This window comes from Pithys albifrons, chromosome 10 (genome assembly GCF_047495875.1).
Source record: "Pithys albifrons albifrons isolate INPA30051 chromosome 10, PitAlb_v1, whole genome shotgun sequence".
Lineage (NCBI taxonomy): Eukaryota > Metazoa > Chordata > Aves > Passeriformes > Thamnophilidae > Pithys > Pithys albifrons.
This window is the reverse complement of record NC_092467.1, coordinates 9,198,463-9,211,314: the sequence shown is the minus strand read 5'-3', so window position 1 is coordinate 9,211,314 and position 12,852 is coordinate 9,198,463. Positions and strand designations below refer to the sequence as shown.

Below are 12,852 nucleotides of genomic sequence, written 5' to 3'. Positions count from 1 at the left end.
TTTATTTGGCAATTGAGCCAGTGTATGGAGACAGGCATGAACTTCTGATTAACTGCCTCCCCATTCTGGAACAGAAACCTCAAACAACTATAGCAGTGAATCCATCCCACTGAGAACACACATGAGAAAAACGGGTGTTTGCACAAATGTGAGTGGAGTTTCCGTGGATGAGAGTGTGGGAATTTCATCTGGCCTGAAGCTCTTTGTAAAGTAAGAAGAAAAAGGGCCTCTCTCAAGAGAGAGGGCTCTCTTTCTACAAACAAGTCACTGGAAGTCAAGGCAGTGGAACTGGGAGCCAATAAAACCCAGTTCCACCTCACAACACTCCAAGACATCAGCAACGGACAAGTTTGTTCAGCCTGTGAAGTCAGACTCCCACCACCTGTGTGACACAGAAGGCACACACAAGGTGCTCATTACCTGATGTTGCAGAAGATTGTTCCACTATTCCAACCTTCACCACCTAAAGGGAGCAAAACAGAAGAGCTCTATGAAACAGGAGCCCCCTGAACTTTGTGAACTCACAACCCCAAACCTAAGCTCATCCCTGCAGTCCCCCTGGCACTGTCCCTGCAGTCAGAGTAACTGAAGTAAGTTAAAAAGCGGAGTCTTCTAAGAGCTGGGCAAGTTCCAGCAGTGACCAGCCAAGCAGTACCAGCTCATAGCCCTTCCCTGACCTACATAAAGGACAGCACAGACCCCATGGAACTGTTACAGACCTGCACAGCTCTGAACAGTTCACCACCAAGCTACAGCAACTACAGTGTCTATGACATGTGTGGGAACAGGGCAGGGAGGACAAAGGGACATATAAACATGCCTTCAGCACTGCTAATTACACCAATTAATTACAGACACGTTGCTTCCACCACCCAAATGCAGCTACTTCCAGGGTGCAGCATAGCTGGGGCTTGTTAAGAAACCACAGAAGCAACAATGTGCAGTTTCTGATCCACGTTTCCTATGCTCTAAAACAAGGAAAGTGTCAGGCAAAGATAAAGCTTCTAGTAAAGCCTCTGGATGCGGACATGGACAAACTACCACATGGACAGGTCAGAATGATCCAAATTACACTGTAATAAGGGTACAAATGTGTGTGGCCATCCAGCAGCTAGTACATTAAGATTAATGATAAATGCCACTGGTGATAATTTGCGGAACAGAATATGCTACAAACAAGCTCCCAAGAACACTCTATGCCTAGAAAGATAAAATGCCCCTCAGAGATATAAAAGCAGGGATCTTCCGTAGTGATAATTTGCTATGGTGCACAGGGATCATTCCTCTTAACAGAGCAGAGACCCTCCTTAAGGTCCTTAAGAAACTTGTATCCAGCGTTAATGTCTACCCTAATAAATGCTGACAAATGGGAAAGAGTTGCAAAGGGAGCTCAAGTCAATAAAACCTGCTTTAGAATGAGAAATGATGCCATGCAGTCTGTTTAGTTTGAAAATAGAAGTCTTTAAATTCAGACATAACCACGTCTGGACCACATCTCTAGGAAGCAGGTTTCTGTGCTATAGGATCAAAAAAAAAAAGGACTTAATTATTAGAAGCAAAAAGCTTTGCAGAGTTTGGAGGCTGGGGGGAGCTATGCTCAACACTAGATCTTGGAGAACTGTCAGGCTCTCTGGTGGATTCTCTGTTAGATCCAGTCTTGGAGAAGCCATCATGAACTCAGCAGTGTGTGCAGAGGCCCCTGAGGGGTCACTCACTTGCGAGAAGGAGGCTGCAGGTCAGTTTGGCCAGTCTCCATGCAAAGCACAACGAATCAGGCTCTGGAGTCCAGCAGCCATTTGTGCTGTATGTGCTAAAAGCCAAGAGGATGTTTCAGAGACTGTCACTGGCTGTGAGCAAGAGGAGGTGAGGCAGAAGAGTTAGGAAAGACAAGCAACACAGGAAGCTGCCTAGAGCTACCTTGATCTGCAAGCCAGACAGGAAATCTCTTCTAGCCTTTTCCTCCTTGCTGGCTGATTAAAGATGCTCAGATTCAGACACATGGAAGGAACACAAACACCTTCCCTTCCCTCCACTCAGGGAGACACTTGAGACTGCTGTAGTTCCAACATGTTCCACCCAGGAATGTGTCAGCAGCCAGCTTCCCTTCCCTTCAGGAAGAGGCACGTCCTGTTAACTCTCCTGGCAACTGGATGTCAGCACAATGCAGGTGCAAAACCATGCAAGCCTCACAAACTGACCCTGGCCCCTTGTGAGCCTCCATTCCCACCACTTCAGAGCCCAGCTGAGCAGCAGGGTACTGCCCTGCTCACTTCTGGGTCAAAGACTGCACAACCCAGCTGTAAGACATCAGGTTTGGCACCCCAAAAGCCAACAGAGGCCAGCCAACATCAGCAGTCGCAAACCCGAAAGTCACTGCCTCCCTCTCTTCCTCGGCCAGAAGTTCCAAGATGTAGCTGAGGGAAAGAGACTGGGAGTTCGTGTCCAGCCTCAGACTTTTTAAGACATGCCTTTCAGAGTCTCTTTAGATGTGTTTCATGGGAAATTACTGTGTCATGAACCCTTCAGAAGCAAGAGCAAGCTCACCACCATCACCAGCTGACACAGGAAGTCAGTCCACGCTTTCAAGGCAAGTTTTCTTGAGGGTTGGCAGTGCAATGCACACAACAAAGCTGTTCACTCTTTCACCACTTTAAGACAATCAAATCCAGTCTGGAAAAGCAGTTCTAATATCAGGACAACAATCATCTCGGAGCAACTGGATAAACACGCTGAGCCCCATTTGCCTGCACATAACATGGAACTAAATCAGTCCCAAAGAAAAGCATTGCAGAGCCCAGCAGCTACTGTGAGATGAGCCCTTCTGGGCTTTTCATATTATTGGGAAAGGTGAAGCAGGTGTTTTATAAAAACAGTTCTTCAGTAGAAATTGCAGTTCACGAGAGGGACAAGATCAAGCAAAGCTCATCAGCAGGGAACAAATTGGGAGGATGTGTCTCCATTTTGCAGGAGACTTCTGTTCTTCAACAAACAAAAGTAGATTGTCTTCTCAGGAATAATGCAGGGAGAGACTCTCACCCTGAGAAGACACATGAGTGAAAGCAGGGTCAGCCCAAGGGCAAGAGAGGCTAAGCTCTTTAAACGCCTTGGGATTTCGGATTAGCTCTGACGCACTGACAGGGACACAAACAGGAATGCACACAAGTCAGATTAACACAGAGCGAGCACAGCAAGGCAGCCAGCATGCAAGAAAGAGAAGCTACAAGACAGCAGCAAAAGCCCTGAAGAGAACATCCAACAGCTCAAGAGCAGTCAGGGGATTCCTTTTTAGTCATAGGTCAATGACTTTGTACCTAAAACTTACTAAGTTGAAGAGCTCGATCAAATAAGGGGAGGAAAGCTAGAAAAGGCAAAGGACACAGTGCCCAAAATACGACGACATTGGAACAAACGTGGCCCTGCCTACATCTCTGAAATTGGTGACCTCAGCTGGGAACTCTTAAAAATAAGGACAGGAGGAAAAACTAGGCACTACTGTCCCAAATACATGTTCACATACTAAAATACAATAAATAGATCTGCCTCAGACTCAACCTTAACAGTGGCATAAATGATCTCCCTGATGTGATGTACTGTCCACTTCACAGAAGCGGATGGGACATTATGAGCATTTAAGACTGTTCATGACGAGCACACAGAGTACTGATACTGGCAAATTTGGCCAAACCAACCAACTAGGGCAATGCTGGGCACAACATTCCTGCAGATCTGGTTTCTAGGGACACATCATCTTCATATCTGAGAAGTAAAAGCTGTTTGAGAAGTAAAATACACTCTGTAGTTTATTGAGGGATCTTAGAGGTTTGCTTACATACCAGGCAGTTGCATCCAACCATCACATTCTTGTGCTGATATTCTGCCTTAGAGCTTCTGCTCTACTCCAGAAACCAGGTAAGTTCAGGTTAACACTTATGGACATTATTCTAGCTGTCTTGAGACAGTCTAACTATGACAACACTCACCCCAACAAAGGGAATGAACTTCTGCGAAGATTCTTCATCAGGGCTAAAGGCAAAGAGAAAAGACTTGTTAGCAGCTTCGCTTCCACCCCAGGCATGATACTCACTTTATATGTTGCATTCCAGCATGCAGCAGGGACGGACAGTATGCAAGCGCCAGTCCAACGCTCCTCTCAAGGCCCCCTGCCAGTACGCCAAGAGTCTGCACGGGTGTGGAGGAGCACGCAGCTTATGGCATGTCCCTCGGGGAACAGTGTCTTCCTCCCTCCCTCACGCTTGACAGAGAAACATGCTTTAATGGCATGGCAGTCATCACAGACACACGACCTCCTACTGCAAGGAAATGGATCTTGTGCCACAACACCACAGAGAACTGTGTGTTACTTACTAGTCCCTGAAGCGCTGTGCACCCATGGCCTTCCCGCGTCCCACCTTTGGAGCCACGTGCCATACCTTGCACAGCCCGGCACCGCTAAAGCAGTTAGCCTGCCACGGGGTTACAAGCCGTGACACGTGGTTATTTGTGAAGCACTAGCAAAGATGTGCTCACACTCCCGCACGCACGCACGCACACACACATCCCAGGCCACTGGGAGCTCGCAGTCCCTTCCACAGCCACACTGGAGAGATCAGGCACCAGAGCACATCGGGCAGGTCAGGGCACCAACTCAAGAACTGCAAACAGCTAAACCGAACCAAAGGCACACCATGTCCCAGAAACAACCGAAGACAATACACACATTTGGAAAGCCCCTCTTGCTCTAGCCCTGCCCAGGATTCAGAAGACAAAGGGTAGAGAAGGGCCAGCAACAAAGGCCACAGTCGAACCTGGCAAGAATTAGGGAAAGACGCAACAAACACAAGAGGAGCAAGATCTGAGTGAGGAAGGCAGGCCAGAAGGGCCTGCAGAGCAACTGCTCCCTTCAAGGGCAACAGAGATTAACATGGACCCACATGGTAAGGAGAGAACCAAAGGAGCACATCCACATGTTCTGAGGAACTGGAATTCAGCAGTGGAAGTGACTGAATGGGCAAGACACACATTTCTTGGTGATCAAGCACAGGAAACAGGTAGGAAGCAGACAAACACTGAGACTTGTCATGTTTCTCTTTCTGTGTATCCCTCAGTGCTCACAGGAAAACCACCCAGCATTGCCTTCATCCAGAATTTAGCTCAAGGCAGCATGACTACTTCAGGAAAGCGGGTGTTTTTGTGCTGTTTCTAGCACAGATTGAAAATGCAGCAAATGCACAAAGGTTAACCACTGTGTGATTAGCCCAGGCTGGACACTTTTCTCTAAGTCCCATGGAAAGAACAGCATAGAACTGCAGTGAACATGACTCAGCCAGACCTCCCTTTGGTCCAAAGCAGAGTGTGTTTTTGCAAACAGCTTCTCACTTAGGCTAAGTTCTTATCCATCCATAAGGCAAAGTCAAGAACTTTGCTCTTTTTTCTCCTCACAGTCACAGGCACTGCACCTTCATTCTTCCCCCAAAGCACAGGACAAAGCAACCAAGTCACTGATTCTGTGCTGGAAGGCAGAAAGGTCACATCTTTGCAAACACAGCTGCAGGCTCCCAGCAAACACATCTCCTATGAACATGACATTTCCAACTCCAGTTTTGCAAAGGGAAGCAAGAAAACCACAGAGCTGTTGGGAGCAGCACAGCAGAGAGGCTCAGCTTTCTTCTCATTCCTTTAGCTCCATGGGCTGAGAAGCAGGCAGAGAGTGAGTCCTGCTGACCAACTGAGTGCAGCACAATAGTTGCCCTGTCATCTCTCAGCTACTGATGGCTTTACTCTGAGCTCTCAGAAAACAAACCCAATGCCCAATTCCAGCAGAAAACTCATTCTTGTTCCCCCAGGAGCTCTGACTCCCACTGTGGAGAGCTCAGTGGCAACTCAAATAAATCATTTGTTTCAGTCACCATTTATCACAGCTCACAATGATGCACAGACTGTTCCCGAATCAATCCAGCTGGATTTCAGCTCAGCTAGCCTAGTCCTGCATGTTCTCTTGGGATCTCTGGTCCTGCACAAGTGCCTCTGAAAATTCAGCTTTGCAAAGCAGCTGCTCTTCATGTGGATGAAAGCAAAGATGAGATGATCCTGTTTGTTCTCCACTTCCTCTTTCACGAGTCTTGTTCTTCAGGATCCCAAAACCCCAAAATATTAATCCAGAATCCTTTCACCTTCGTAACAGACTCTTCAGCTTCTCCTACCAGCCTTGCAAATAAAATATCCTCTGTCCCTGGAAAGGCAGCTGCCCCTTATTACCTCAGCCGCACAGATTTCCAGGCTGCAGAGATTTAACCTCGCAGCCATATCCAAGGCTTCACTTTTCCTCACAGGGCTTCTGAAGGTCCTGGTACCTGTAACTTAAAGCCAGACTTGATCCTAGATTGTGATCTTTGACTGTGTTACCGATATGTCATCTCTCTAATTCTGGGGAAAAACAAAACCCACAAACCAACAAATTCTTGGGGACAACAAAAACCAGAGAGGTTAGAAAGAAAATCTTGGTCTGGAATTAGAGCTGTCTACTGTTTTTACTTGGGCAAAGTCCATCCACTTCCAATCACTCCTCAAAGCTAGCATGTTCAGAAATGGACTTGAACTTTCCCTTCCTACCTCAAGAAATGCATTCAGATTAAGACATATATCCAGATTTCTGTTTTAGGACTTGTAGAAAGGAGAAGCAGCTGTATCACCAGGAGTCACTCACCCTGACAAATGGAAGGAATAATATCTTTCAGTGTACATGCTAAGCTACAAAGCACTTGGATATTACGATAAGAGAGACTGAATTACCACTGGGAGCAGTTATGCCACTTATTATCCTTCTAGTAAGATTTCATTTAAAATTTAAGCAACCTAAACCAGATTCAAATGAAGCCAAACATTGGTGATTTCCTAGCAGGAGGGTCTCAGGCACTACCTTTATTCAAGGCAAATTAAGAAGGGGGTCAACAGGAAAGAGGGAACTCTCATCACCTCTGAGCCATTTCAAGCCATATAGTATCAACAAGTGTCCAAGGTATATCTTTGGTATGAAGCATTCCCACCTGACAATTGTAGCTGTCTGCTGGCCAACACTGTCCTGGTTCCACCAGGTCTCCAGTGATCAAACCAAAAAAGGGACAAAGCAACTGCACGTCCCCATGAAACAGCCTTCCCCAAAACCTCATATACAGCATTATTCACATTCCAACAGTGGGCTGGCATACAGGATATCCAGCCTTTTCTAAGCCTTGACTCTGCTCTGCTGCACTGCTTGGCCAGGCCAGGGGCACAATGAACTCCTGTTATGTTTCCACCAGCTGACCAGGGAGGTTCCTGCAGCAACCAGCTGGATGACATGGACTCTGCTGAGTCAGAGGAGGGACCAGACCCATCTTCACCAGTCGTGTTCATGTTCAGCAACTGCTGCAGGGTGTGTTTGAGAAGCAGCACTCAGAGCAATGGCCTGGACTCTGTGAAGCCTCTGAGACACACAGCAGATAGGAAGAAGTGTTACCCCTGCTCTCTCTTGCCCAGGAACCCTTCAACCAAGGCAACTGTGCTCCAGGCAGCAACAGCTGAGAAGTACACTACAATACAAAGTGAAGAGCTTCTGGTAAGCATGTAACCAGGCAGGAAATGATTCAGCCTTTGTCCTGACAAGTGAACAATGCCTCCATTTCCAACAGCCAAGCTGCTCCTCAGATTCATGCAAGCTCTATCCAGAAGCCACATGGCATGAGCTGCACTGGGCACTGAATTACAGTGGGTGACACCAGGCAGGTTCACAGAACTGATCAGCAATCCAGCCGCACTGGGAATGAGTGTCTGATGAGCCTCAGACCTCAAATTCCATGCGGTCTCTTTCAGAAAAACAATGCAGAGAGATTATCAACATCTACAACACATTCGTCCTAGTGAGAAGCCCATCTCACCACCACGGTCTCAGCAGTACAGACGTTGCCTGGGCTGCACCATTCCTTGAAGATTCAGTAACCAGTACTTATCCCAGAGCTCACAGACAGTCAGTCACCCAGTGTAATACAGAGGAGCTGTAATGGCAATTAATTTCCTTCTTGAACCCCTTCCTCACTGCCAGCCCCCCTGCCTTCAGGTAAGGTCAGCAGATGCTCCAAAAGGACAGGACAAAGCTTTGGCACCATTGCAGTCCATCACAGGCAGTTCATGCGCCAACTTTTTGCCATGACAAACAGAACAAGAGCACAGGAAGAACAGAGGTAGGTTAAAATAGGGATAGCTGGCAATAAAGTTATAAAGCAGCTCATCACATACAGCTACATCCTAAAAGGCTGGCTTGGCTTTCCTTGGACCACTGGGACTTGTTTAACAGAGCAAATGCTAGGATTCTGGGAAATTTCTGTTGCAATGGATTTGTAGGTAGTGCTGCTGTTTCTACATGGACCACTTCCTTGAAAGCTGGCCTTGAAGCCATTCACCCAAGGGAGAGGGAGCTGAAGTTAACTTTGTGAGCTGAGAACAAAATAAACAATGCCCAATTATCATATGATTCAAAGCAGGGCACCCTGCAGACCAAGGCCTTGGAGGCAGCTCAAAGAGCACAACTCCACTGGCAGCATAGTTCTGTCTTCTCTTTCTTAAGCTCAGGCAAGTCCCATACATCTGGGATAGCCTGCCAGTAAAAAGCTAGTCCTCCACGATTTGATTACAGGGAGATTTACTGGTCTGCACTTGGACACTGCACAGCTGCTGAACCCCATCCTGAGCCACTAAGTGCCACCCACAGCACTCCAGTTCCAACAGATGGGAACTGAAAAGCCTTTTTTCAGATCTGATCCTTTCGGAGCTACACAATATCCTGTGATGGCCAGGAAAAAGGCAAGAAAAAACCCCTACCTTCTCCATGTTTTACTGCTCAAAGGTACTCTTTCAACAATTCCTCCATTCCCATTCAATCTACATCTTGGGAACCCAAACGTGTGGTCCAAAGGCACAGCAGTCACTTTCAGCTATGCATTCTGCCAGCAGATGCCAGAGTTTCAAAGCAGCAAGCAGAATTTAACCTAAAGCACGAACTGTGCATCCCAGACCCGCAGGAACTGTTAAACAAGGCAAAAAAGACCACTTCACGGGGAAAAGAGATAGGAGATGGGAGAGGGAACCTAAAAGGAACTGATACCTTAAGGTAAAATCAAAATGAAAGCTCTTTTTCCTTTTCAGGAAGCAACCAAAGAAAAAGATAGATGTGTTATTATACTTACAACAAAGTGATGCATTCATTTAGATAGTGCTAATGAAGACGATTTCCGTGTTGTTTTTCAGAATACCCTCCCTAAGCTGTTGCCCGTGAGACACAGGCATTTCTAAAGGAAGGCACACTGGGAAACAACTGCCCATGCTCCATGGGAGAGCCTGTTCCTCTGACTCACTCTGGTTTGCTCATGGGGTACAGACCTGAAAGCAGAAGTTACTTTAAAGCGGACACACAGGGACACAGAGACTGCCAGCTATGCCAGTCTGACTACGAGTCTCAGAAATCTCTCTTCCCAGTATCTTTCCACAGGGTTTGAGCCTGACTTAAACCTATCAACAGCTTCAGGCATGGCACCAGAGTCCAAAGGGTATAAAATCCAAATGGATTGCTAAAGTGGTCATGCACACTTCTGGAAGGACTATAGGCATGGGTTGCTCAAGTGCATTTCAGACGCTGTTCAACAAAACACTGAAATGACCTCTACGGGCACATTAGAAACTCAAAGTTATTAAATATGTGTTAATGACAAAAATGAATCTGCAACAGAATGGAGGAGGTAGGGGACACCAGTGCAGAACCCAGCAACCACAAGGTGCAGAGAAAGAACAAGGCAGCCCTGAGAAGGGGTTCACACTGCACTAGGAGTGTCTGATCTCCATACTGGTAACTACAGTAAGTCTTCACACTAAAAACAAAATGGAAAATTGAAGTCAAGAGCGTCAAAGTACCCTGTGGCTCTTCAAACTTCCCCCTTATCATCACATTAACTTTACAGAAGTTCACAAACACATGAAGAGACTGGACTAGTCTCTATTACTGGACTAGTCATTCTGGAAATATTTTCCCTAGGAAAACAAGTAGCATGGGCAAAATTTTACTGATTCATTTCTGCAAAGTAACATAAGAGCAGACACAGGAATGGAAAAGAAATATAAAACGAGAATTTCCAAAAAGAGGGGAAAAAAGTGACTCTACCCATACTTCTAATCCCTCCCAATTCTTATGCAAAGGAAACATCAATGAAGCATGTTCATGGATCAAAAATGAAAATTCAAATAAAAGTAATTAACAATTAACACCATCCATGTCTCATAGGAAATTGCTAGACTCTAACAGAGAAAAATCACATAAATTGTTTGTCCTTCTCTTGTAAATTATTGGGATGTGACTTGGAATTTATTATTCACCTCTGTCCCTTGATAAGAATGCTTCTCTATCCTTCAGTGACTGTTAGTCTTCTTCCTGGACCATGGCCACATGAGGCTCTATATATTCCTGCTCCTGTTTTCAGACCCCAATACCCTCCTACAGACTACTTATCCTTTAAGAGAAGTTGATATAAACCCTGGTGAAAGTCAGCCCTCCCCAACAGGAGTCCTGGTAGCCTGCAACTGCCAATCAACAAGGATTTTGTCTCTCCTTTGAGAAGCTCTGCTATTTACACTTTAAAAAGAAAGGCTTTCAGTTCCATAAACACCGATGTAAAAAGGTCAGATCTGATGAAAAATACTTTGAGGGGAAATGCTGAGGTGCAGTCATACATACCTGAGGTCTCTGTGGTAAGAGATCTCTGAAACCTAAGCAGATATAATCTGTCTGTCCTGCTTAGTCTCCACTTCCCCAAACATCTATTTTCAAAAAAAATCAGTGCACTTAAAGTAACCCCACTGTTGTAGATTCACTAAGTGTACACATCACTGGGTGCAGGCTATCGTAAGACTCCCAACAGTTTTGACATTTAGAGTGATTTTAAGACTGCTGGCACATGAGATGAGAAAAGCACTCTGTTTTCAACCAGCTGCTCACCCTGGGAGCCAGTGTGACATCAGTGACATACCTTTTCTGTTTGTATGTCAGCATGGCTTCAGCAATGGGCAACTGGTGTGCACAGTTTGCCCCTGCTATGTACTGTGTTATCCGGGAGACGACATCGGGTGTCTCGGGAACTACAAGAGAACACAGACAGAAAAGCATTATGTGAATTCCCAGACCAACACCAGAACTGTTCTCCATTTGCTGATTGTAACCACCCACCTGCATTTGAACTGCATCTCCCACAGGAAGCTCTGCCTACCCCAGAGAACAGTAAAGCTGTCTGACCAAACATCCTACGAGAGCATCAAGGTGAAAACATTAGGAAGGATTGCCAAGTACAGACATCTGCACACAGCATTACTGACTGAAATGTCTGACTGAAATGTCATGGATATTTTATAGCTGTTAAAAGCTTTCCTTTGAAAACATGTACCTGCCCAGAGTCAGATTAAGACTTTTTCACACCTTTCTGCTGAAGAAGGTGCCTGGCCACCTCTCCCAGCTGAGCTGCTCTGATCACACCAGCATTCAGTGACTTGAATTCCAAATGAACTCGTGGCCTTGCTGAGTTAACTGAAAAGTCTGTGAGACATGCAAGGATAGGAGGAGCACAAAGACCACATCTGTGGCAGCAAATACGCTCCAGATCTGTGAGACTGTGTTTGACTCAAGTTGACAGCAAGACATTGCCTAAACACCTTCACCAGCCACTTCCATTCCTTATAACGGACATCTTAACCCAGACTCTTAACAGTGAACTGTTAAGATCTACAATTCTTTACCAGATTGTCTTAAGCCATCACAGGGTTTCTGTGCCGTTCCCACTGCACAGATAAAAATGCAGAATGTACAAGGTCTGGATTGCACAAAAATACACAACTACATAGGGGCTGCAGCATATAACCAACATAGGACACCTCACAAATGAACAGCTTTGGCTCTGGGGATGCATTTCTACAGCTAATGAAATATTCCTAACTCAGACACGAAAATCAACTCCGTATTCACATTTATCTGCATTTTCAAGTGCAGTAAGGAACGAAAAGAAACCAGTTCCATACACCTGTTCTTTTACAAGCTTAGGATTAAGGACAAGTGTAGGTTGGGAGGCACACTAAGACTTCTAGTCCAGTCTCCTGCTCCAAGCAAGACTAACTTCATCTTCAGAATGGGCTGCCCAGGGTCTTGTCCTGCCACCTTCTCACCTGCTGGCAAAAGCAGATTTACTGTGAAGAGGACTCTCTCTCCCTCCTCTCATGGCTAGAGGACTTCCAGGAGCATTCTGGGAGCCTCAAGGACTCTGCAATTCTAACAGGAAAACCATACTGCAACCTCCCCACACTCATGGGGCTCCACAAACTCCACAGCTTTTTCCTTATGTGCTATGCTGCCATGACAGCATCAAATCTCAAGCCTTTGTGTAACCCTAGGATGCAAATCCTCCTTTCTCCTGTTTCTTTCCGTTCTTGAAGAAATTGATGAAAAAACTGTTAATTTGCTTAAAATACTAATGCTTATACTTTAACATAGAGTTGGGCTTTAACCTGGCATGGAACAGACTCATATCAGAACAGGAACCTGTTGATCTGACCTAGGGCAGCTCTCATTTGTTACCACATGGATGAAGAACATAATTCTTTAATGACAGAGATTTTGCCAGCAGACTTTAGAACATTCTCACACACAACTAACTGAAGTTAATCTCCCAGATTTCCAGATCTTTCAGGCTGTACTGTTTCCGATGGAAAGCAATGCACTGAACTTGGCAGCGAGATGTCCACGACAAAGAACACAGCTGAGAGCTAGGTAAGAACAGCATGACTCAC

General features: G+C 45.8%; 1 protein-coding gene across 7 annotated transcripts in view; it reads right to left on the bottom strand.

Moving 5' to 3' along the window:
* Positions 1-12,852, bottom strand: part of PACS2 (phosphofurin acidic cluster sorting protein 2) — an 80,081-nt gene that overhangs the window by 13,545 nt on the left and 53,684 nt on the right. For all 7 annotated transcript variants that reach the window (XM_071564681.1, XM_071564682.1, XM_071564683.1 and 4 more), the window contains exons 18-20: positions 11,049-11,157; positions 3,981-4,023; positions 421-463 (exon numbers count right to left, since the gene is read on the bottom strand). In XM_071564681.1, the coding sequence (XP_071420782.1) occupies positions 421-463; positions 3,981-4,023; positions 11,049-11,157 (195 nt within the window). The remainder of the gene's footprint in view (positions 1-420; positions 464-3,980; positions 4,024-11,048; positions 11,158-12,852) is intronic.